Source organism: Phyllobates terribilis, unplaced genomic scaffold, assembly GCF_046119375.1.
Source record: "Phyllobates terribilis strain yellow unplaced genomic scaffold, ASM4611937v1 Scaffold_2__4_contigs__length_985480577, whole genome shotgun sequence".
NCBI lineage: Eukaryota > Metazoa > Chordata > Amphibia > Anura > Dendrobatidae > Phyllobates > Phyllobates terribilis.
This window is the reverse complement of record NW_027362762.1, coordinates 134,951,839-134,978,323: the sequence shown is the minus strand read 5'-3', so window position 1 is coordinate 134,978,323 and position 26,485 is coordinate 134,951,839. Positions and strand designations below refer to the sequence as shown.

Below are 26,485 nucleotides of genomic sequence, written 5' to 3'. Positions count from 1 at the left end.
AGACCTTGCAGCGTTCATCCTAGACCCATCTCCTGCTGGCTGCATGTGCTTTGGAAGAATGTTTTTTCCCTTGGAAAACAGAATACCTACTTCCAACATTCATGGCTAGATGATGTGAGTGTATCTCTCCTCCTAGAAGAACCTATTTACTTTGATGAGTGATTGTATGTTTAGGAAGTCCTTTCTCTCAGCAGCTCAGAGGATTTGATGCATCCTACAGCTTAAAACAAGGTATCTTGGTAGTTTAATACACCGAAGAACTGATAAAGAGACTGATTATAGCAAAGCAGCTTTTATCACGGATAACACAAGATACTTCTGTGTTGCTGACGTCCCATGATAAATTCTGCGTTTCTGAACATTTAGAACTTGTAACTTTTTGAGCTTTTCCATTTAGATTTCAATGAGACCTAAAGTTCACGATCATTATCGGTTTGAGCCTGCGCGGTGAAGTTGGATCACTGGTACTCTAAGTAATTTTCTCTTGATTTCAATAATGCAGAATCATTCCATAACAAGTAATACAAGCAATGAAGTCCCTGGCTATATCGACCTTCCACCATGCACCGAAAACTTGTGCTCCTTTTTCCCCATCCAAATACTCATCCCACTGACTATAATCTGTCTGGTCATAATGATAGCTGGGATTTTTGGGAACACCATCACTATCCTTATAATTAAAAGATATAAAGAAATGAACACAACCACAAACTTCTACTTATCCAGCATGGCTGTGTCCGACATGATCATTCTCCTCTGCTTGCCTTTTGACTTGTACCGTCTTTGGAGGTCTATACCTTGGATCTTTGGAGGATTTCTTTGTAAATTTCTGAACCTCATTAGTGAAGGTTGTACATACTCCACTATTCTGCATATCACGGCTTTGAGCATTGAGAGATATCTAGCAATATGTTTCCCTCTTAAAGCCAAAGTCTTCATTACCAAGAGAAGGGTGAAGATGGTCATTGTTCTTCTATGGGTCATTGCATTGTTGTCAGCGGCTCCTTTTTATCACCTGTTCGAGATTGTACAAATTTACAACTACACCACTTCCTCCAAAATTAGCTGGGAGTGTAAATTTACAGAGCACGCCATGGAATCTGGACTGCTTAACGTCATGATGTGGGTAACAACTGTCTATTTTTTCTTTCCTATGTTATGTCTGACTGTTCTTTATGGCTTTATTGGTAAGAAACTGTGGAAAAGTAAAAATAATCTCCGCGGTCCAAATGCAGCAAACCGAGAGAAGTGCCACAAACAAACAGTCAAAATTCTAGGTAAGTGCCCAACATTACACTTTATTTCTGTAATACACTGTTAGGACTTATTCAGACATCAGTTTTTCACGTACGAGTTTGATCAGTGTTTTTCCCAGGTAGAACTCGTACCTATTCTAGCCTATGTGGTGGTTCACAGGTCTTTGTATTTTTGCAGACCTAGTGGTCCACACCAAAACATGGAGACATGTCCAATTTTGATCCGAGTTATCAGACAGCGCTCATGCTACCCGTGTGCCATCTGATTTTCATGATTGATACGAGATGCTAGAGAAGACTTCTCATACGCAAAGAAATACGAAACAAATGATACTCTGGTGGTGAAAATAGACCCACTGACCAAACACTGATGACAATCATCCATTTTCTGTGTGCAAGAACAATCACTTGCGTCTAAATGAGGCCTTATAAAAAGAGGAAATACTATCTGGTGAGATATTTATATATATATGAATGGTGACAAACCACTGTCGAGTATCTGAGTCTATTGCTAATAATATCACTGAATAATAATGTACCAGGGTTGTCTTAGGGCCCATTTAGACAGGCTGACTGCCGCCAATATATGACATCTGATTGGCAACGTGCAATGACATTGGCAGTCATTTAGTGGCCTGTTTAGATGAGCACAGAACAATCATTCATAGGTTCATTCTGTGCTTATAGAACATCATAGCTTATGTTAACAATGATTTAATAGCCTGTATAAAAATCATTGGACCCGACAAACGAGCGTTTTGCAAGTGATTGCAATGCTGTTTAGACGAGCCAATCAGGAATGAGCATTCTCGAGAAAAGAAGGTTGTCGGTATGTGACCGCAAGCATGCCAATCACATAAGAGCAGTCATGTGCTGACCGATAGGATGCGGCTCTGCTGGCCAATTCAAAGTCTGGAGTCACACTAGTGTATAAAAAAATTGGTCCAACATTGATCCAGAAAAGTAGGACAAGTGTCATGCGAGTACAATGTGATTTTCCTCATCCATATGACATGCATATGCAAAGCTTTTTTAACATCATCTTTTACATACTGTAATTCTCTATGTAATTTAAAACTAGTTTACAAACTAATAAAGCAATCTTATAAGCAGATTGAGATCGATAGATTATAGAAAGATGTTAGATAGATAATAGAATAGATAAATTGAATAGATAGACACTTGTAGATAGATAGATCGATAGATACAGTAGATAGATATCCTGTAGATATACAATTTCACATACCCCCTACATATTATGAAACTTTCATGTGGCACTAAAGGGTGTTTCACCTTACTTAACCTATTAAAAAAAATAACTTGGGGTCCCCCCTATTTTTTATAACAAGCCAAGGTAAAGCAGACAGCTGGGGGCTGATTTTATCAGGCTGGGAAGGTCCCTGGTTATTGGGCCCTTCCCAGACTAAAAATACAAGCCCACAGCCACCCCAGAATTAGCGCATTACATGAGATGACCCCTTTTCCCTTTCTCCTGTTCTAAGCCATAACTTTTTTTATTTTTCCTTCGACAGTCACATGAAGGCTTATTTTTTGCAGGACAAATTGTAGTATGAAATTATACCATTTATTTTTCCATAAAATGTACTGGAAATGGAAAAAAAAGTTAGGTGGGAAAAAATACAATGTGTGGTGAATTTGCAAAAAAGAAAAAAAAAGCAATTTCACCATAGTTTTTTGGATAGTGTTTTTACAGTGTTTATTGTGTGGTAACAATGACCTAGCAACAGGATTCTCCATGTCAGTACAGTTACAGCTATACCAAACAAGTCCAGTTGTTTTTATCATTTTAGTGGTGAAAAAAAATCAGAAATTTGTAAAAAATAAATAAACTGTGTAACCCTTTTCTAACATTTTTATTGATAACATTTTGGGATATATATGATATCTTTCCAATGACATTTTTTTTTTGAGAAGTGCAGCAACGACAAAAATTGCAATTCTTGTGTTCTAGATGTTTTATTGGCATTTAACGTGTAGGTTAAATAGTTTGTTTCCTATGTGTGTGTCTGTTTGTGTGTGCGTGCGTGTGTGTGCCTTCTCTGATATCCAGTGCGGCTCCTCTTCTCAGTGCGGCTCCTCTTCTCAGTGCCGTCACTGCTCTGAGTGACCCAGAAGTGGCTTTTACAATGTAAGCCTATTGAGCTGTGGTAGGTGAGTATATTAACACACTATACTACATACTCGTATACACAGATTTATTGAGAAAAAAGTTCTGCTGGCCCATTGCTGCTGACGCGCCCCCTGGGCCTAGCGTACACGTGTAGTGGGCTACCCGGAACCAGGTCTCTGGGGGGGGTTGTAGTCTCCGTGGCGGCGACCCGGTCCCGTGGCTCAGGGTGGTCAAACCAGTGGCAGTCTGTTTATGGGGTTTTTATGTTAATTGTCCGACTACGCCACCCGTGGATTGCGGTCAGTGCGAACCGCCGCTGCAAGGCAGACCGCTGGGGCTGATGGTGTATGCAGCTGAGGTAGTGTGACTCCCCACGGCAAGAGTGCAGCCCCAGGGCAGTGTAGTAGATGGTGGAGGTGATAGTGCACGGGCGTCCCAGCACTAGTAGTGCTGGTGCGGCGATGAAGCACAGAGACGTGGGGTTGCAGTTCAAGTTCTTTACTCACAGTTCTTTATATTCCAAGTCACTCCGCCGACAATGACTGCCCAAGCCGTGCTGCGTCCACCAGATGCGGGGCTCGGTCAACCCCCAGGCAATTCCAGAGTGTGTCACAGGACTCCCTTCTATTCCTTCCTCTGGCCGTGCCCCACCAATGACACTACGTCTGTCCAGCTCCCGCGGGCCTTCTCTTGGGAGGGCTGCGTGCTCACCTCCCTGACCCTATGTGGTATGCCTTTCTGGTAGGTGTAGCGAGGGGTCGCACCAAGATATGATCACGACCGCCGGTCCTTGGCTGAGGATTAGTCGCTTCCACCAACTTGGGATCCGGTACCCTGTTCTGCCAACCCGTCACCTGCAATCTCCTGGGCCTTTTGGGTTCCTTCTATCTTCGTGTCTCTGGGCCTCTCTTAGTGCTCTGCTCCTTCTTACTTCCCTTTCTGTTCCTCTCTGTTTCCATTCCTCTCCTCTTGCTCTGGCCTCCTCTCCAGGCCTGCCTCGTGGAGCTGGGCCCAGACTGAGCCACAGCTCCCTGTCAGCCCTCTCTGGCTGAACTCCTTCTGTCTCTCCACTCTCTATATTTCTTCTCTCAGACTGAACACTGATCTAAGATGGTGCCCACCTTATATACCTCCCTCTAGTGTATGAGCCCAGGTGACTTGCAACCTATCCTCCTTCCTATGCCCAGAAACCCAACCCCTATCTGCTCCTACATCACTGGGTTTTCCTCCCCCCTCCCCACTCCAGCCAGGGACATGTTCTGTCTTGCCTGCATTACTGTCTAATGGGAGCACCGTTGAGCTGTCCCCCGGAAATGGGGTGTGTGTGATGCATGCAGCTAAACGAGTCCTGGTCCACACTCCATCCTTACCCGGGAGTGGGATATCACACCTCTGGTTGAGGTGCAATACCTCTGAAGCGACCGAACCCTCGGGGCGCTACACTGCCATGGTATCCCACTAATTCCTCGTGAACACATCACGGGCAGCAAATGAAGTCATAGGAGCCAGGGTCATGTGCACCAACAATGATGTTATTTAAAGGGGTTGTCCACTACTATTCAAAATAGCCCAATGTCTTTTTATGATGAGAAGAAGCTTCTTTCTAATTACCTCCCTCTGCTGTTTCTGCCTGTGAGCGGCGCTATCACTGGCGGCTCACAAGCATCACGTGACCCCCGGCTGCAGCCGGCTCTGACATCCGATGATGTCACGTCATGATTCCGGATGCAGCTGGGGTCTCCCTCTTCTGCATTCCACTGTGGCGGCTGGGTTTTGGGCGGGGTTACCCCACACCCAGCATCCACCGCGCATTCTCCCTCTCCTCATTTATTGGGACCCCAACGCTGAGTCACGCCTCACTTGACATGACGTCAGCGGAGGGGTCACGTGCTGCCTGTGAGCGGCCAGTGATCTCGCCGCTCGCAGGCAGAAACAGCAGCGGGAGGTTTGCCTAGTATGATGCCTGCTCAGCTCCTCAGCTGGCTTCAAACTTTCTATATCGACTTAAGATTAGAATGTACATCATAGGACATTAAGGAGTTAATAGCAAGGGGAAAAAAAATTGAAGAAGAATTATACAGCCAACCTGACATGGATTTTCAAAGTAAATAAACCAGCTTCATCAGGCCTAACAGTTGTATATGCAAAATTGGCACTTGATGCAGTTGGTACCAAAAAAAAAAAAACATAACACAGGGGTCTAGACCAACAAACCTAGTATATATCCTAAAACTAGGGGACATACACATCAATGCCTATGGTACATGTCATATCTTAATTAAATATTCCAGGATCAACCAAAGTACAATTACTGCAAGGCAGTACAAAAAAAAGGCCAAATATAGGAACACACTCAAAGCCCCCAGGAATTAGTCAATCTACAAGTAAATAACTAGAGCAGTGGGGGACAAGCCCATTAATAAGCAAGTCTCAAGGATATACAATACTCACTCCTACCATTGTGAAAGCAATATCTGGACAAGTAAACCCGAGTACAGTAAAGTGATGCTTCAAATGTCTGCACTTAAAAGAAAAATCCTGAAGGTGTGAACTGGAACATAAATTGATGTGCATGCAAAATGTAAATGCATGTTCACACAAGGCCATTAAACAAAGAGAAACCAAAGACAAGAAAAATACCCAAATGATTAAAAGTAAATATATAAATCGCACAGTGCAAAAATAATAATAAATAATAAAGGGTATTTAGTTAACATAATTTTGATCAAAATAATATAAAAGCTGTCCCGCCACGTCACGGCATCCCTTGTGGGACAGTCCTAACTCTAATATTAAAAACCTTACCATTTGTCAAGTGACATACATATGGACAAGGACAGAGAGACTGGATCCCTGGTGCAAGCATAAAACCGAGGCAGGATCAGCGTCCCAGCCCAGACAAAGAGCGGCCACACCCTTTTATATGCACTCAAGCATACTAACTGCAAAGAAAAAACCTGAAGGTGTGAACTGGAACATAAATTGATGTGCATGCAAAATGTAAATGCATGTTCACACAAGGCCATTAAACAAAGAGAAACCAAAGACAAGAAAAATACCCAAATGATTAAAAGTAAATATATAAATCGCACAGTGCAAAAATAATAATAAATAATAAAGGGTATTTAGTTAACATAATTTTGATCAAAATAATATAAAAGCTGTCCCGCCACGTCACGGCAGCCCTTGTGGGACAGTCCTAACTCTAATATTAAAAACCTTACTATTTGTCAAGTGACATACATATGGACAAGGACAGAGAGACTGGATCCCTGGTGCAAGCATAAAACCGAGGCAGGATCAGCGTCCCAGCCCAGACAAAGGGCGGCCACACCCTTTTATATGCACTCAAGCATACTAACTGCAAAGAAAAAACCTGAAGGTGTGAACTGGAACATAAATTGATGTGCATGCAAAATGTAAATGCATGTTCACACAAGGCCATTAAACAAAGAGAAACCAAAGACAAGAAAAATACCCAAATGATTAAAAGTAAATATAAGTGCAAAAATAATAATAAATAATAAAGGGTATTTAGTTAACATAATTTTGATCAAAATAATATAAAAGCTGTCCCGCCACGTCACGGCATCCCTTGTGGGACCTGTCTGCACTTGATGCGCACAGGCGTCGCTTACTTCCTTGACACGCGCAGGCATCGCTTACTTCTTTGACACGCGCAGGCATCGCTTACTTCTTTGAAACGCGCAGGCATCGCTTACTTCTTTGATACGCGCAGGCATCGCTTACTTCTTTGACACGCGCAGGCATCGCTTACTTCTTTGACACGCGCAGGCATCACTTACTTCTTTGATACGCGCAGGCATCGCTTACTTCTTTGACACGCGCAGGCGTCACTTACGTCTTTGACACAGTCATTCATTGGCTCGCTATTAAATTTTAACAGTTTTAGTCACATATATTGTTTGTTGTAACTTAGGACCCAATGAAGTTATTATGTTTTAGTAAATGCCACAGTGTCACATGGCACATTCCTAAAAACATTTTTTAAAATAAAGATAATACAATCCCCAATGTAAACACCTAATACTCGTCTCCCGTACCGAGGCCGTTCCAGTGATAACGATAATGATGTCGGGTCGCCCAAGGCTTCCGTGACATTTTTTTGCTACCTGACACATGCATTCAATCGGTCACTGCTCCTCGGCTGCTATCCTCTCACTACCTTCGGACATATCTTGGACTTGCAAAGGATGTCAGAGCACATTAGCGACCGCTAATTGGCTACAGGGCTGACATATAATAATATCATGCAAGCCTCAGGAGACCCAATGCCGACATCACTGGAACAGCTCCACCAAGGGGGGTGAGTATTAGTTGTTTTTATTTTATATTGAGGATTGTATTATTTAGGAAGGGGTTGCCGAGTAATGGACAATCCCTTTACCTCTTCATGACACAGACATTTTTGTGTTTTTTTGCGGTCTTATTTTTTCCTCCCCTCCTTCAAAAAGGAATAACATTTTTCTGTCAATACAGCTATATGAAGGCTTGTATGAGTTGTAGCTTTCATAGACACCATGAATTTTACCATATACTGCATTGAGAAATCAGAAAAAAAATGTGGTAAAATATTGAAAAAATAATTTCCACCATTTTTTTTTGTTTTGTTTTTACAGCATTCATTGTGGTTTAAATATGACCTCATACAAGGTCGCATGTTGCTGGTGCTACTTTGAGCAGTCTGCAAGGCCTAAAAGTGCTACCATGGCCTGCAGTGTCTCCGGACTTGTCTCCCATCAAGCACATCTGGGATATTATCAGTCGGCAATTGCCAGCAACAGATCTTGATGATTTGCCCATGTGAATTCAGTGTGGCAGAACATTCAGCATGGAGGGGAGATGTGACTGTGTGGGGATGCTTTGCTGGTGACACTGTTGGTGACTTATTCCAAATTCAAGGCACACTTACCAGCATGGCCACCACAACAAACAGCAAAACATGCTATTTCATCTGGTTTTATTTATTGTGACCATCTTTTGGATTGTAGCAGGTGTGAGGCAGTGAGGTGGATCATATACGAGGGACGGTATGTATCCCCCTGGATGCGCATAGAAGGTTATTGAACCCGCTGGAGTGCATTGTAATCACAGACACAGCTGTGGTTGTAGTTCAAAATAAAAGTACGTTTCAACTTGGTCAAGCTATTTGATCAAGTCGGATTAAGAAAACCCGGCATGGGCTTTTATTTTTGGAGCGATCTACGGGATGGCAGTGGGGCGGATCGCTCCCTCCAGCTGGGTCTTACAAGTGGCTCATGTCCTCAGTTCTCATTTAAACCTCAGCAAAGGTTTGGGTGTTTCAGTGGTTTGTTTGCTAGCTGCAGAGCAGGAGGCTCTGTGCACTGCAAGCCTGTGTGAAGGCATAACACAGGTCTGTGTGAAGGCAACATAACTGGCGAACCTCAGAGTGAAACGGAGTGGCCATCTCCCACGGCAGCAGGTTTACACTGTTTGGATCACCCGGCTGCGATCCAGAGGACATCTTTTGCATTGGAGTTGTGAGTTTTGCAAATAAAGAACTTTCCTTGGGTCACTGCTGCACTACACAGCACAATGACCCAAAACACACCTCCAAGCTATGTAAGGGCTATGTAACCAAGACAGAGAGGGATGAAGTGCTGGATAAGATGACATGGCGTCCACAATCATCACCCGACCTCAACCCAATTGAGATGGTTTAGGATGAGTTGGATCGCAGAGTGAAGGTAAAGCAACCAAGTGTTCAGCACCCCTGAGAGCTCCATCAAGACTGTTAAAAAGCACTCCAGGTGACTACCTGATAAAGCTTCTTAAGAGAATGCCAAGGGTGTGTAAACCTGTCAGAGTAACAGGGGGTTACTTTGAGGAATCTAAGGTTTTACATAGAGTATATACTGGTTTGTTTCACACGTCTGTCTTTATTTTTTTTTCTTATGTATTCCTACTTATATGCGTTCCAACATGGGTTTGTTGCCATCAGTCTAAATCTACAATGTGCACATTACAGAACAAAGAAAACCATTGCATGAACAGACGTGTATAAACTTTTCAATGATACATTGTGGTGGCTTATTACTGCATTGGGGGTCACAATTGCGGCCTCATACTGTACTGAGGGCACTGTGGGGGCATCATGCCGTATTGATCGTAATGTGGTGGCCACATACAGTACTGGAGGCAGTATGGTGGCATCATACTGTATTGGGGAGTAGAGTGGTGGCATCATAATGTATTTGAGACATTGAGGTGGCCTCACACTGTATTGGGGGCACTGTGGCGTCCTCATACTGTATTGGGGACACTGTGGGGGCATCATACTGTATTGGAAGCATTGTGGCAGCCCCATACTGTATCAGGGACACTGTGGGGGCATCATACTGTATTGGAGGCATTGTGGCAGCCTCATACTGCATTGGGGACATTGTGGAGGCATCATACTGTATTAGGGGCACTGTGACGTCTTCATACTGTATTGGGGATACTGTGGGGGCATCATACTCTATTGGAGGCATTGTAGCAGCCCCATACTGTATTGGGGACACTGTGGGGTTCTCATACTGTATTAGGGATACTGTGGAGGCATCATACTGTACTGCGGACACGGTGGAGGCATCATACTGTATTGGAGGCACTGTGGAGGCATCATTTAAATGACCCTGTCACGACTGGAGTGGTTAAACTGCTGTGATCGGAGCTAGCTGAGGAAAAGGGCATCTCTACGCTGGTCAAACTTTTGCCTTCTAGAAGTTCCATGTTTTTTCTGGCTCTTTGAAAAAACAAAGGACAAATGGAAGTTAATTATATTAGATTCAGTTTTTACTAGGTGCCCTCCAACCTGCATTTTAATTATCTTGTTAGGTCTCTTGGTGAACAATAAGTCCAAAAGGGCCTCCAAGTGGGTTCTACAGCAGTTGGGAAAGGTACAGTGCCTACAAGTAGTATTCAACCCCCTGCAGATTTAGCTGGTTTGATAAGATGCAAATAACTTAGAGCCTTCAAACTGCAAACGAGAGTAGGTTTTATGAACAGAAGCATAAATCTTACAAACCAAAAAGTTATGTTGCTCAGTTGAATTTTATTAAATTTTAAACATAAAAGTGTGGGTCAATTATTATACAACCCCTATGTTTAATATTTTGTGGAATAACCCTTGTTTGCAATAACAGCTAATAATCGTCTTTTATAAGACCTGATCAGGCCGGCACAGGTCTGTGGAGTTATCTTGGCCCACTCCTCCATGCAGATCTTCTCCAAGTTATCTAGGTTCTTTGGGTGTCTCATGTGGACTTTATTCTTGAGCTCCTTCCACAAGTTTTCAATTGGGTTAAGGTCAGGAGACTGACTAGGCCACTCCAACACCTTGATTTTTTCCCTCTTGAACCAGGCCTTGGTTTTCTTGGCTGTGTGCTTTGGGTCGTTGTCTTGTTGGAAGATGAAATTACGACCCATCTTAAGATCCTTGATGGAGGAGCGGAGGTTCTTGGCCAAAATCTCCAAGTAGGCCGTGCTATCCATCTTCCCATGGATGCAGACCAGATAGCCAGGCCCCTTGGCTGAGAAACAGCCCCACAGCATGATGCTGCCACCACCATGCTTGACTGTAGGGATGGTATTCTTGGGGTCGTATGCAGTGCCATCCAGTCTCCAAACGTCACGTGTGTGGTTGGCACCAAAGATCTCGATCTTGATCTCATCAGACCATAGAACCTTGAACCAGTCTGTCTCAGAGTCCTCCAAGTGATCATGAGCAAACTGTAGACGAGCCTTGACATGACGCTTTGAAAGTAAAGGTACCTTACGGGCTCGTCTGGAACGGAGACCATTGCGGTGGAGCACGTTACTTATGGTATTGACTGAAACCAATGTCCCCACTGCCATGAGATCTTCCCGGAGCTCCTTCCTTGTTGTCCTTGGGTTAGCCTTGACTCTTCGGACAAGCCTGGCCTCGGCACGGGAGGACACTTTCAAAGGCTGTCCTGGCCGTGGAAGGCTAACAGTAGTTCCATAAGCCTTCCACTTACGGATGATGCTCCCAACAGTGGAGACAGGTAGGCCCAACTCCTTGGAAAGGGTTTTGTACCCCTTGCCAGCCTTGTGACCCTCCACGATCTTGTCTCTGATGGCCTTGGAATGCTCCTTTGTCTTTCCCATGTTGACCATGTCTGAGTGCTGTTCACAAGTTTGGGGAGGGTCTTAAATAGTCAGAAAAGGCTGGCAAAAGAGATCTTTAATCCACACATGTGAAGATCATTATTCTTGGTGCCTGAACTACTTCTTAATACTTTAGGGGGACCAAACAGAATTCTTGTGGTTTGAGGGGTTGAATAATAAATGACACTCTGAATTAACTTTTTACGTTTTAAAAAAAAAAAAAAAAAAATTTGCTGCAGTGCATTTCCCACTTCCAGGCTGATCTACAGTACAAATGTCACAATGCCAAGTTAATTCCGCATGTGTCAACCAGCTAAATCTGCAGGGGGTTGAATACTACTTGTAGGCACTGTAATTATTTTCAGTTATTGAAAATAATTTATCAGTTTGTGAGATCCACAGTTACACAATTTATATTTGGATAGTTGAAACCCCGCAAAGTAACTACATCATTGTGATTCGCTGCCTCACCTATTTGCCATAGCAACCAATTCTGTTAATGTTTGGTAACATATAGCAAAGCCCTATCAGTATATTATTGTTTTTTTCCACATAGAGCCTCCAATTGTTCATTTGCATCTTCTCATTTAGTGGGCTTTACAGAAAGACAAACCTATCCCCCTTTCTAAACTTTCTAAACAAACTGTACCCTGTTACCCTCCCAACCATTTCTCAGTTTATCACCATTATGTCACACTTTCCTTCAGACATCAGTAATTCCAATTACGGTAATTAAAAGAATCTGTCAGTAGGTTTTTGCTACACCATCTGAGAGTAGCATGATATAGGAGAAGAGACCCTGATGCTAGTTATGTATCACTTACAGTGGTGGCCAAAAGTATTGGCACCCCTGCAATTCTGTCAGATAATACTCAGTTTCTTCCTGAAAATGATTGCAATCGCAAATTCTTTGGTATTATTATCTTCATTTAATTTGCTTGCAAGGAAAAAACACAAAAGAGAATGAAGCAAAAATCAAATCATTGATCATTTCACACAAAACTCCAAAAAAGGGCCGGACAAAAGTATTGGCACCCTCAGCCTAATACTTGGTTGCACAACCTTTAGCCAAAATAACTGCGAACAACTGCTTCCGGTAACCATCAATGAGTTTCTTACAATGCTCTGCTGGAATTGTAGACCATTCTTCTTTGGCAAACTGCTCCAGGTCCCTGATATTTGAAGGGTGCCTTCTCCAAACTGCCATTTTGAGATCTCTCCACAGATGTTCTATGGGATTCAGGTCTGGACTCATTGCTGGCCACCTTAGAAGTCTCCAGTGCTTTCTCTCAAACAATTTTATAGTGCTTTTGGAAGTGTGTTTTGGGTCATTGTCCTGCAGGAAGACCCATGACCTCTGAGGGAGACCCAGCTTTCTCACACTGGGCCCTACATTATGCTGCAAAATTTGTTGGTAGTCTTCAGACTTCATAATGCCATGCACACGGTCAAGCAGTCCAGTGCCAGAGGCAGCAAAGCAACCCCAAAACATCAGGGAACCTCCGCCATGTTTGACTGTAGGGACCGTGTTCTTTTCTTTGAATGCCTCTTTTTTTTTCCTGTACACTCTATGTTGATGCTTTTTCCCAAAAAGCTCTACTTTTGTCTCATCTGACCAGAGAATGTGGCACCCCAGGGGTCTGGTTACCACAGTAATAGAAATATTATGTCTGAGAGCAAGTGGGAGGTTTCTCTGGTCAGGAGCCCTAAGCATGCAACACGGCCCACCCAGACCTGGGAGGGGAGGAATCTGCCCTTATAAACTGGGTCTGGGGTGGGATTAGGTTAGACAGAGCCTGCAGAACAAGCAGAGCAGTCAGAGCCTGGAAAGGGAGAGTTACAACAGGAGCTCTGTAGGAGCAGGAGTGAGTGCCAGAGGCTGGAAGCTAGATAGCTCGCCTTGCCTGAAGACACTAAACCCGGACACGGAGTCCGAGGCTGTGGGGACATCCAGGTCCAGCAGCAGAATCCAACCGGCAGGGGATTCCATGTCCTCTGGCCTTAGAAACCCGAAGGCACGGTCACAAGCAAGGGACCAGCACCGCCATCATGAAGCGGAGGCTAACGGAAGGCCCCAAGTCACCGGACATACGGGTGAGCACCACACGGTATACTCAGGGACGGGGGCTACTTCTACCCGCATAGAGCAAGGTAGCCAGGAAAGAGTGCAGATAGTCGGGGAGGCCTACAACTCCACCTGGCCAGGGGAGATCCTGCTTGCTCACAGACTGACCAGGCCCCTACTGCTAACCAGTACTCCCGGGAGGGTCTGCTTTATACCATCAGTAAAGACCCTGAACTGCACCACACGTCTCTGTGTTTCATCGCCGCACCAGCACCATTACTACTGGGACGCTCACACCATCACTCTCATCATCCACACTAGCTGCCCTGAGGCAATACTTCTCCCGTGGGGAGTTATCCCATACTCAGCTGCGCAAACAACATCAGCCTCAGCGGTTGGCAGCGCAGCGGCTGTCCCCACTGACCGCAATCCACGGGTGGCGTAGTCGGACATTGTTATTACTTAAGACTGCCACTGGTTTGACCGCCCTGGGCACGGACCGGGTCACCGCCACACTGAGACTACAACCCCCAGCGATCCGGCTCCGGGTATCCCCCTGCACAGCACAGGCCCAGGGGGCGCGTCAACTTTGGCGTAGTCGGCAGGATTTCGTGCCCGCAACCACCGGGTACTGCGTGCCTGAAAAAAGACTTTTATACTTACCTGTGGTGAAGTTTCCCGCCGTCCGGAGTCGTTTCCCACCATCCGCGGCCGATTCCCGCCATCAGACGCCATCTTGGACCGTTTCCCGCCGTCTTCTGCCGTCTTCCCGCCATCCGCAGCTTCTTCCCGCCTTCAGACGCCATCTTCGGGACTCTGCGCGGGAAGAAGAGGGGCGTGGACGCCGAAAGCGCGCGAGATCCGAAGCTCCGCCCCACGCTCCGCCCCACGCACTGACGCTGCGCAAGGTCCTGGAAGGGAGGAAGAGCGACGCTGACGTCATCGGAGCTCGACGCCAGGTCCTCAACCCCGACGATCGACTGCGGAGCCGCGGCCTACGGAAGAAGAGCATCGCAAGGTAGGCCACGGTCCACTAGGGGGGAAGAAGGATGTCGGACACCGAGGGGAGCTCCACCGCCACACCGGCCGCCAGCGCAACCGCTGCAGTGGTCATGCCATTCACCATGCCCTATATCCCGGGGGCAACCTGGCTACCCCAGTACTCAGGGGAGTCACATACCCTGAGTGACTTTAGGGAAAGACTTGATAGCCTCTTCCAGGTATACCCCCTCACAGAAGAGCAAAAAGTGAGCATTCTGGTGGCCCAGTTAATCGGGGCAGCCCAAAGGGAGGTAAAGTCCTGGTCACCTGGGAAGAAGAGGACTGTCAGAGAGATACTAGCCTGGCTGAAAGACACATTTGACACCCGCACCTCAGCCGAGATAAAACTAAGATTTTACGGGTGCAAACAACGGGCACATGAAAGTATAAGAGACTATGCTCTAAACCTACAAGAGGCCCTGAGAGCCATTAAACAGGCAGACCCTGACAGCGTGGGAAATGAAGACAAGCTGTTGACCGAACAATTTATTGAGGGTCTACTGTGCAATGCCTACCGAACCCAGTTGCGGGCAATGGCCTTACAGGACCCTGATCTGGACTTTGCACAGTTCAAGGACAGAGCCATCCCGGTGCTCCGAGAACCGGCACCAGGTGGCGCTGTGACCCACAGGCGCCCTGCTATCACTTATCACCAGGACGTGGCGCCCTTGTCTGCAGGGCCTGTGGGAGCTGATGCGCAGGCTTTGAACAATGACCCGGCAACAGACCTGCACCATCAGGTCCAAGAGCTGACTAAGAGCGTTGCCGCGCTAACCAGAACTGTGCAGTCTTTTACAGGTCTCTTCTCCAGGAAAGATCCAGCTGGCATCCGGACCGGAGGACGTCCCGTGGCGCCGACTGAGGAGGACCCCACCGGCCAGAGGAAGACCCAGCGACAGATACAACGAGGACGGACGACCCATCTGCCGCCGCTGCAATCAACCCGGACATATGGCAAGGTACTGTCATTTAAACGGGCACAACCTGGGGTAGAGGGCCAACCCCCAGGCAAAAGATCATCAGGCCCATCAAACTGGCGTGACAAATACGTAGGGGGACGTCCGGTCTTGCCTGTGGTACTGGATGGCATGCCTATGAGTGCCCTACTAGACACCGGGTCACAGGTCACCACCATCCCGTACGTGCTCTTCAAGCGGTACTGGAATGACTCGGACATAACCCGCTACCCAGATGATGACCTGAGCATTATAGCCAGCAATGGTCAGCCCGTGCCACAGATAGGATTTAAAGAGGTGACCATCAAGGTCGGTAAAGTTGAACTGCCGGCACAAGGACTTATCATTGTGGACATTGACCGTCGCGAGAGTCACCCAAAAATAACCTTAGGTACTAATGTAATCGAAAAACTGTCTTGCAGAGGTGATTCTTATTTTGCAACAGGTTGCCAAGAACGCCAGTTCCAGCCAGCAGCGTGTGCTCCAAAAAGAGATCCGGGCACTGATGAAACGGCAACAGGTGGAACTATCTGGTGGTGAGATAGGTAGCGTGAGAATGTGTGACCCGTTCCCTATTGCCATGCCCCCAAAAAGTGAGATGATGATTTGGTGCCGGGCAGCTATTGGTCTAAGAGGTAGAGACTACCAAGCAATGGTAGAACCCGTCTACTCAGACAGTAGGCCCACCATTTTGACAACACGGGGGGTGGTCGATGTACGCCATGGGAGGGTGGCCGTCCGCATCATCAATATCGGGGAGAGAGAAGTATACCTGCCCCGGTATGCCACGCTAGCCAAATTGTTCACCATCAACCAGAACTCTGTACAGGCCGTGGAACCCTTGCCTCCATCTCAACCAGAGGAAGGTAACGGCTCTAAGAAACCAATGGAGGACTGGTGTCAGCAACTGCATTTGGGTACTGACTCCATTCCCGCACACCAAAAAACAGGGAGTCTACCGGGTGGTTCAAGAGTACGAGAGAGTGTTTAGTAAACACCCGCTAGACTTCGGGCGAGTAAAGGGGGTAGAACATCACATCCCAACGGGAGACCACCCTCCTATAAAGGAGAGATACCGACCCGTACCCCCTGCACACTATCAACACGCCAAGGGGATGCTAAAAGACATGAAGGAGGCTGGGGTAATTAGGGACAGCTGTAGCCCCTGGGCAGCTTCACTAGTCTTAGTGAAAAAGAAAGACAACACCATGAGAATGTGTGTAGACTACAGGAAGGTCAACCGTATCACACACAAAGATGCGTACCCGTTACCAAGGATAGAAGAGTCCTTAGCTGCATTAAAATCTGCTAACTTCTTCTCTACTTTGGATCTCACTAGCGGGTACTGGCAGGTTCCTGTAGCAGAGGCGGACCGGGAGAAGACCGCATTCACCACCCCGATGGGACTCAGCGAATTTAACTGTATGCCATTCGGGCTCTGCAACGTACCAGGAACCTTCCAACAGTTGATGGAATGCTGTCTGGGACACCGGAACTTCGAGACGGTCCTATTATACCTGGACGACGTCATGGTCTATTCCAAGACCTATGAGGACCATCTGGAACACCTGGCAGAAGTGTTTGAAGCCCTGGCAAACTATGGCCTAAAGGTAAAACCCTCAAAGTGTCATCTACTGAAGCCAAAGGTACAGTACCTGGGACACGTGGTGAGTGCTGACGGAGTAGCCCCCGACCCTGACAAGATCACCGTGATTAAGGACTGGCCAAGACCATCCAGCATAAAGGAAGTGCGGCAGTTCCTCGGGTTGGTAGGCTACTACCGAAGATTCATTCCCGGTTTTACCAAGAAGGCAGCTCCTATGCAGGACCTCCTGATAGGCCAGTCCAGGAAGGCCAAAAACCAGAAGCCACCCTTCAAATGGGAAAAGCTGGAAGAGGAGTCCTTCCGCCAGCTGAAGATGGCCCTCACGGGGGATGAAATCCTGGCGTACCCTGATTACAGCCAGCCCTTTATCCTCCACACGGACGCAAGCAACATCGGGCTAGGAGCCGTACTGTCCCAGATCCAGCAGGGGAGAGAACGGGTAATTGCTTACGCCAGCCGAAAACTGCGACCCACGGAAAGAAACCCTGAGAATTACAGCTCGTTCAAGCTAGAGTTCCTGGCAGTGGTGTGGGCAGTAACCGAACGTTTCAAGCATTACCTTGCCTCTTCCAGGTTCACCATGTACACGGACAACAACCCGTTGACACACCTGGACACTGCAAGACTGGGTACCCTGGAGCAGAGATGGATGGCCCGCCTGTCCAATTTTGAGTTCACAATCAAATACCGGGCAGGACGCTCTAATACCAACGCAGACGCCCTGTCCAGGATGCCAAACCTACCGGACGAAGGGGAGGATCCAGAAGAGTTGGAAGAGATCGAACTCCCTGCGTTTCACCGTCATGGGATTACTCAGTATTCCCACCGTGTGAGGGGCCAGCGATCCGTTACGTTCAACCCCTTACCCCACTACAACTGGGCGGAGACGCAAGACAGTGACCCCGCAGTCCGTCTGGTGAAGGAGATGCTGACCCAGGCTGACGCCCGCCTGGACCCAGACGCTCCGGAAGAGACCAAACAACTGTGGACGGAGAAGAGCAGACTGTTTCTCTACAAGGAGAAGTTGTGCCGCAGAATGGTCAATTCCCGGACACATGAACTGATCTGGCAGGTGGTGGTACCGAGACGGAACGCAGCTATGGTACTGGAGGCCTACCACAATGGGGCAGGGCACTTCGGATGGAAGAAGCTGGAGTTCCTGCTGCGTGAACGGTTCTACTGGATAGGCATGAGAGGAGCCATTGAGAGGTGGTGTAGAGACTGTGGCCCGTGCAATCTAAGAAGAAGGGACCGTGCCAGCCAGAGGACTCCCCTGCAGCCCATCATCACCAGGCAGCCGCTGGAACTGGTCGCTCTGGACCATGTTAAACTGGCTCCAAGCAGAAGCGGGTATGTCTACGCCCTAACCATCGTGGATCACTACTCGCGGTTCCTGGTGGTGGTCCCTGTCAAAGACTTAACAGCACAAACAGCAGCTAGAGTCTTCCAGCTGCACTTCTGCCGCCCATACGGGTACCCGGACTAAGTGCTGACGGACCAAGGACCAGCCTTCGAAGCGGAGGTCTTCCAGGAGTTCTGCAACCTGTATGGCTGCAAGAAGATAAGAACAACGCCCTATCACCCCCAAACCAATGTACTCTGCGAGAAGATGAACCAGGTGGTGATAGATCTGCTAAAAACATTGCCCCTGGAAGAACGCAGTCTGTGGCCTGAGAAACTGCCCGATCTGGTGGACCTGTATAACCACATCCCGGTAGGTTCCACCAACTGTACCCCGGCTTACCTAATGCGAGCAAGACCTGGTAAGCTGCCTGTTGACCTAGATATGGGAGTCCTGATACCCGAGGACACCTCGCCAGAGACAGACTGGGATACAGAACGGCAGCAACAGTACAGGAAAGTACAGGAGAGCGTCGAGCGAAGTCTCTGTCAATCAAGAGAAAGGCAGGAGAGGACTTATAACCAACATGCTCCCGCTGTTCCCCTGGTACCTGGAGAGCAGGTCTTGAAAAGAAAAAGGCGGCTCCATAAGTTGGACGACCAGTGGGAAAAGGACCCGTACACCGTACTGCCCTCAAGCCACAATAATCCAAAGGTGTACGTCATCAGCAAGGATGGAGGAGAGACCACAGCCACTGTCTCCAGAGACCACCTGAAAAAGTGCCCCGAGAAATTGCAAAGCACGGATGAAGATCAGGAAGACCCTCAACCCGTAGAGGAAAAGGAGGAAATGATGAGCACCGTACTCGGAGACTTTCCCCGGTCCTGGACACAAGTAAACAACGCTATCGTGGTGCCCGTCCTCACCTTTCTCCAGCCAGCCCCTCAAGTGCCTACAGGAGACCAGGTAGAGCTGGAAGAGCAGCCGGCCCAGGAGGCAGAAGAGTCCACACCAGCAGCACAGGAGGATCAACCCTCTACTAGTAGTGAGCCTGTCGTGCACCTAGTGAGCCAAAGAGTGCGCAGACAGCTGCCCAGCTTACCCATAACACCTCCTACACCCTGTAGTGCAGGACCAGTTAGTGAGCTCCGTAGGTCCACTAGAGTCACTAGAGGTCAGATGCCCGCTCGCTGGAAAATCTAAACTAATGCACTGTGAATTTATCTGTTTAACTGTTTATGGTTTATGTTTGTTGCCTGTTATTAATTATGTTTCTCAGTTACCCTGCAGATTTCTTTGGACTAACAGGTTATGGACACTGGATAACCGGAACAGTCTTGTAGATAGTTGCACCTTGGTGCCTCTTGCGAAGACGGCCGCGGAAGAGAAAACCTGTCTGGCGTGGCCTACTTGCGGCCCAAAGTAGCTAGCTCCAGCCTTGCAGCCACGCCCAGGGCCAATGCAAGGGGTTTGCTTTGGACAGGTCCCCTACTTCGCTTAAAGCTTCACCTTGGGTGACATGGACGCCCTCTTGTTTCACAAACTTCACCTTGGGTGATATGGACACCCGGTTGCGGACACGCCGTGACCTTTAAAGAACTAAAGCTTCTTGTAAATATGTTATTGTATTGTTGTTTATACCCTTGTATTTATGTTTCTTTAAAAAAAAATGTGTTTAGTCCCGGAGTACTTAAATTTACTAGGGGGGAATGTGGCACCCCAGGGGTCTGGTTACCACAGTAATAGAAATATTATGTCTGAGAGCAAGTGGGAGGTTTCTCTGGTCAGGAGCCCTAAGCATGCAACACGGCCCACCCAGACCTGGGAGGGGAGGAATCTGCCCTTACAAACTGGGTCTGGGGCGGGATTAGGTTAGACAGAGCCTGCAGAACAAGCAGAGCAGTCAGAGCCTGGAGTTACAACAGGAGCTCTGTAGGAGCAGGAGTGAGTGCCAGAGGCTGGAAGCTAGATAGCTCGCCTTGGCTGAAGACACTAAACCCGGACACGGAGTCCGAGGCTGTGGGGACATCCAGGTCCAGCAGCAGAATCCAACCGGCAGGGGATTCCATGTCCTCTGGCCTTAGAAACCCGAAGGCACGGTCACAAGCAAGGGACCAGCACCGCCATCGTGAAGCGGAGGCTAACGGAAGGCCCCAAGTCACCGGCCATACGGGTGAGCACCACACGGTATACTCAGGGATGGGGGCTACTTCTACCCGCATAGAGCAAGGTAGCCAGGAAAGAGTGCAGATAGTCGGGGAGGCCTACAACTCCACCTGGCCAGGGGAGATCCTGCTTGCTCACAGACTGACCAGGCCCCTACTGCTAACCAGTACTCCCGGGAGGGTCTGCTTTATACCATCAGTAAAGACCCTGAACTGCACCACACGTCTCTGTGTTTCATCGCCGCACCAGCACCATTACTACTGGGACGCTCACACCATCACTCTCATCATCCACACTAGCTGCCCTGAGGCAATACTTCTCCCGTGGGGAGTTATCCCATACTCAGCTGCGCAAACAACATCAGCCTCAGCGGTCGGCAGCGCAGCGGCGGTCCCCACTGACCGCAATCCACGGGTGGCGTAGTCGGACATTGTTATTACTTAAGACTGCCACTGGTTTGACCGCCCTGGGCACGGACCGGGTCACCGCCACACTGAGACTACAACCCCCAGCGATCCGGCTCCGGGTATCCCCCTGCACAGCACAGGCCCAGGGGGCGCGTCAAGAACTTTCTTCCAAAACGTTTTAGGCTTTCTCAGGTAAGTTTTGGCAAACTCCAGCCTGGCTTTTTTATGTCTCGGGGTAAGAAGTGGGGTCTTCCTGGGTATCCTACCATACAGTCCCTTTTAATTCAGACGCCGAGGGATAGTATGGGTTGACACTATTGTACCCTCGGACTGCAGGGCAGCTTGAACTTGTTTGGATGTTTAGGTTCTTTATCCACCATTCGCACAATCTGGCGTTGAAATCTCTCGTCAATTTTTCTTTTCCGTCCACATCTAGGGAGGTTAGCCACAGTTCCATGGGCTTTAAACTTCTTGATGACACTGCGCACGGAAGACACAGGAACATTCAGGTCTTTGGAGATGGACTTGTAGCCATGAGATTGCTCATGCTTCCTCACAATTTGGTTTCTCAAGTCCTCAGACAGTTCTTTGGTCTTCTTTCTTTTCTCCATGCTCAATGTGGTACACACAAGGACACAGGACAGAGGTTGAGTCAACTTTAATCCATGTTAACTGGCTGCAAGTGTGATTTAGTTATTGCCAACACCTGTTAGGTGCCACAGGTAAGTTACAGGTGCTGTTAATTACACAAATTAGAGAAGCATCACATGATTTTTCAAACAGTGCCAATACTTTTGTCCACCCCCTTTTTTAGGTTTGGTGTGGAATTGTATCCAATTTGGCTTTAGGACAATTCTTTTTGTGTTTTTTCATTGAAGACAAATTAAATGAAGATAATAATACCAAATAATTTGTGATTGCAATCATTTTCAGGAAGAAACTGAGTATTATCTGACAGAATTGCAGGGGTGCCAATACTTTTGGCCACCACTGTACTTTACTGGGTGCCCCATTTTTTCACAGTTTTCTCTGTTGCAGAACTACCAATTCTCTGAATGCTGAGATCTGTATAACCCCGACCACATCAGCGATTAGCAGTGGTTGCACTTCCTGGCAACAGGCCAAGTAGTCCTTTAGTGATAATTTCCTGCCAATAAGAGTGATTTTATAAACACTACACTAAGCAGACTAGTAAATCATACATCACTGGAATCAGGGTCTCTACACCTACATTATGCTGCTCTCAGATTAGGAAGCAAATACCTGTTGACAGATTCCCTTTAATTTTCTCAATAGAATTGAATTTACTTTGCAATTTGGAATCAGTGTAATAGCTACAGCATTTGGCTATAATGAATAGTCTAGTCACTTCCAGTTAGAATATGCCAATGGTAAATTAACTTTCTTAGGGTTTGTGCATATGGCGTTTTTTAAGTCGGATTCCAATAAGAATGAACATATGCAAAGCAATGTAAAAACGATTTGTCATGCTATTTGAACTCCCTTTAAACTCTTCAGTGTTCCAAAGACGCAAAGCATTTGCACACTTAGGAGACTTTGGTGGGAAAATTACAGGAAGCCATCAGTATTTCGGCAGACTGCAATTTGAGGGTATTGCAGTTTATTGAATAACGTGATCACAAGTTCAAGGCCCTAAAGAAATTAATAAAGTTTTCAGGTAATTTTTACTGTAAAGTGAATATCATAAAAACAAAACCCAAAAACATCAGATTTTTTTTTTTCAATTACACCCATCTTGGAATTTTTTACTCCATCATTCAGTACATTATATGGTAAAATGAATAGTGGCTCTCAAAACTCCAACTTGTCCCACAAAAAAAAACAAGCTTTCATGCATTATATTAAATGATTTATTGATTACTGATACAGGTGTTTTTGGTTTTTTTTGTATCCCATATATGTTAACTCATTTTGGATGTGGGAGTATACCTGAGCACTGTATTTGGAATTAATAATTGGGATCTTTCATTGACTGCTATCTCACTAAGTTCTACCCACATATTTTAATTGGTATTTACCTTATTTTTCGGAGTATAAGACGCACCTAGGTTCTAGAGGAGGAAAATAGAAAAAAAATGTAAGCAAAAAATGTGGTCATGATGCCCTGTTAATGGGGAGGGTGCTGCTGACACTGTTATAGGGGTAATGTCCCCCAATTCTGTTAATATCCCCCATCCTGGTATATATGACCCATGCCTTCCTGTTATACGTGGCCCTCATCCCCATCCTAGTATGCATGGCACCCCAATCCCCCATCCTGGTATGCATGGCCCCCTCATCCCTCTTCCTGGTATGTATGGCACCCTTCATCCTGTTATGTATGGCCCCCCTCACACCCATCCTGATATGTATGGCACCTTCATCCCACTTGCTGGTATATATGGTACCTTCATTCCTCTTCCTTGTATGTATGGCACTCTTCATCCCTGTATGTATGGCCCCCCTCATCCTGATATGTTTAGCCCACTTCATCCCTGTATGTATAGTCCTCCCTCATCCTGGTATGTATGGCCTCCTTCATCCCTGTATGTATGGCCCCCTTCATCCCTGTATGTATGGCCTCCTTCATCCCTGTATGTATGGCCCCCTTCATCCCTGTATGTATGGCCCCCTTCATTCCTGTATGTATGGCCCCTTCATTCCTGTATGTATGTGTGACATGCAGAAGTAGTGCTGTTGCTTTAAAAACATTCAGTAACCATTAGAAGTAACACAAGCACATGAGACAGGAAGTGTTGTGCTCCAGAAGCATCCAGCAACTAGAGGGGTTACCACAGTCACAGGAGAAGGGGAGTGTTTTAGCAGAGCCCCAGGGGGATTTGTGAGGAAGTTGTTTACTATCTGGCTGGAGCCGAAGAGAAAGGTGGTGTGTGTGTTCTGCATCTGACAGAAACGCCCCTGCAAGTGAAAAGGATTCAAGTCAGGAGTTAAGCTAAGCACAGGTCAGGTAGAGTTCCTGAACTAGCAGTGCACAGGTCAGTCAGTGCGAAAAATTGGGCAAACTTTGAAAGTGTCCCCAAGTGCAGTTGCAAAAACCATCAAGCGCAACAAAGAAACTGGCTTACATGAGGACCGCCCCAGGAAAGGAAGACCAAGAGTCACCTCTGCTTCTGAGGATAAGTTTATCCGAGTCACCAGCCTCAGAAATCGCAGGTTAACAGCAGCTCAGATTAGAGACCAGGTCAATGCCACACAGAGTTCTAGCAGCAGACACATCTCTACAACAACTGTTAAGAGGAGACTTTGTGCAGCAGGCCTTCATGGTAAAATAGCTGCTAGGAAACCACTGCTAAGGACAGGCAACAAGCAGAAGAGACTTGTTTGGGCTAAAGAACACAAGGAAGGGACATTAGACCAGTGGAAATCTGTGCTTTGGTCTGATGAGTCCAAATTTGAGATCTTTGGTTCCAACCACCGTGTCTTTGTGCGACGGAGAAAAGGTGAACTGATGGACTCTACATGCCTGGTTCCCACCGTGAAGCATGGAGGAGGTGTGATGGTGTGGGGGTGCTTTGCTGGTGATTTATTCAAAATTGAAGGCATACTGAACCAGCATGGCTACCACAGCATCTTGCAGTGGCATGCTATTCCATCCAGTTTGCGTTTAGTTGGACCATCATTTATTTTTCAACAGGACAATGACCCCAAACACACCTCCAGGCTGTGTAAGGGCTATTTGACCAAGAAGGAGAGTGATGGGGTGCTACGCCAGATGTACTGGCCTTCACAGTCACCAGACCTGAACCCAATCGAGATGGTTTGAGGTGAGCTGGACTGCAGAGTGAAGGCAAACGGGCCAACAAGTGCTAAGCATCTCTGGGAACTCCTTCAAGATTGTTGGAAGACCATTTCCGGTGACTACCTCTTGAAGCTCATCAAGAGAATGCCAAGACTGTGCAAAGCAGTCATCAAAGCAAAAGGTGGCTACTTTGAAGAACCTAGAATATTTGACATATTTTCAGTTGTTTCACAGTTTTTTGTTAAGTATATAATTCCACATGTGTTGTTAATTCATAGTTTTGATGCCTTCAGTGTGTACAATTTTCATAGTCGTGAAAATACAGAAAAATCTTTAAATGAGAAGGTGTGGCCAAACTTTTGGTCTGTACTGTACATAGCATTGTGCAATGCACTTCTCATAGTCCAGTAGGTATTACAAATTTCCAATAAGGGATATTGCTTCCCCTTGTGTATTACATTGCATGAATGAAGCTGATAAAGGTCATGGCTCACAATTACTTGCTTATTTCTTCACAGGGACAAACACAGACTGTTGGTTTGTTAGAGACAAGGGAGGTGCTCTATACTGAGCTGTTGGAGGCCAAAGGACTCATACACTGTTCTTCCATGGGGCCCTTACGTTCCCCCGTGGCTTTTAATGACTTATTGATAATACTGCTGACTTGTATTCTCCTCTTTTTGTTTTGAAGCTGTGGTCGTACTTTCCTTCATAATCTGCTGGCTGCCATTTCACATTGGAAGAATCATCTTTGCAAACACCAACGACTTCCAGACGCTGAAAATTTCCCAGTATTTCAACATAGTTGCAATGCAGCTGTTTTACCTGAGCGCCTCCATCAACCCGCTCCTCTACAACTTCATTTCAAAGAAATATAGGACTGCAGCCTACAAGCTTCTCCGACTTGGCACTTCAGACGAACGGGCATACAATGTCATCAAGGATGAGACAGGAGGTCACACGGAGACTACATGTATTCAGAATGAATATATTACACATATTTGAAGGTGTCAGATATGGAATCTGTAATCAGAACTCACATATAGATTGTATATATAAAAGGCTTGTCCTCTACACTGTACCAATTTAAATGTGGTCTCATGGTGCTCCTAAAATATAAAAACATATTCACCTACCAGATCCCTACAGCTTCTCCGTAGTGTTGGTGTTCCGTGCCAGGCTCCTGGTTATTTCATTTTGGCGGGGGCAACAGGTGACCTCTGCAGCCCATCAATGGCAACTGATTAGCTGCAGCGGTCAGTTTTCATTCTAGCAGCAAGGAAGAGGAAGCTAGGAGATTGACAGGGGACACTAACAGCAGTAAATAGAAGTGTACTATTGATGAAGGTTTTTTTGTGTGTTTTTTTTATCTTACAACCAACATAACACCATTTTTAAACCTATAAAATGTTGTGGACAGCCCCTTTGATAAGTAGAGAAAATACTTCAGAAGAATCCTGTGTTATGTAACAACTGAAACATATCTGGTCTTGAGAATTCACATAATTATTGCTACTATTATTTTCTTTAGGCCACAGCCCCACTATTAGTATTTGGTCAGTATTCGGTCAGTATTTTTTCTCAGGAGTGGGAGCCAAAAC

The 26,485-nt window shown here is 46.6% G+C and overlaps 1 protein-coding gene across 1 annotated transcript; it reads left to right on the top strand.

The window, feature by feature from the left end:
• Positions 1–26,485, top strand: MLNR (motilin receptor). Its single transcript, XM_073669867.1, has 2 exons — positions 1–1,277; positions 25,576–26,485. The coding sequence occupies exons 1-2, from the start codon at positions 497–499 to the stop codon at positions 25,887–25,889; spliced, it is 1,095 nt and encodes a 364-aa protein (XP_073525968.1). The 5' UTR covers positions 1–496; the 3' UTR covers positions 25,890–26,485.

Coding starts and splice junctions, on each gene's coding strand:
- MLNR (XM_073669867.1), top strand. CDS start 497: ATGCAGAATCATTCCATAACAAGTAATACAAGCAATGAAGTCCCTGGC. Junction 1,278..25,575: donor ACAAACAGTCAAAATTCTAG/GTAAGTGCCCAA, acceptor TTTGTTTTGAAG/CTGTGGTCGTACTTTCCTTC.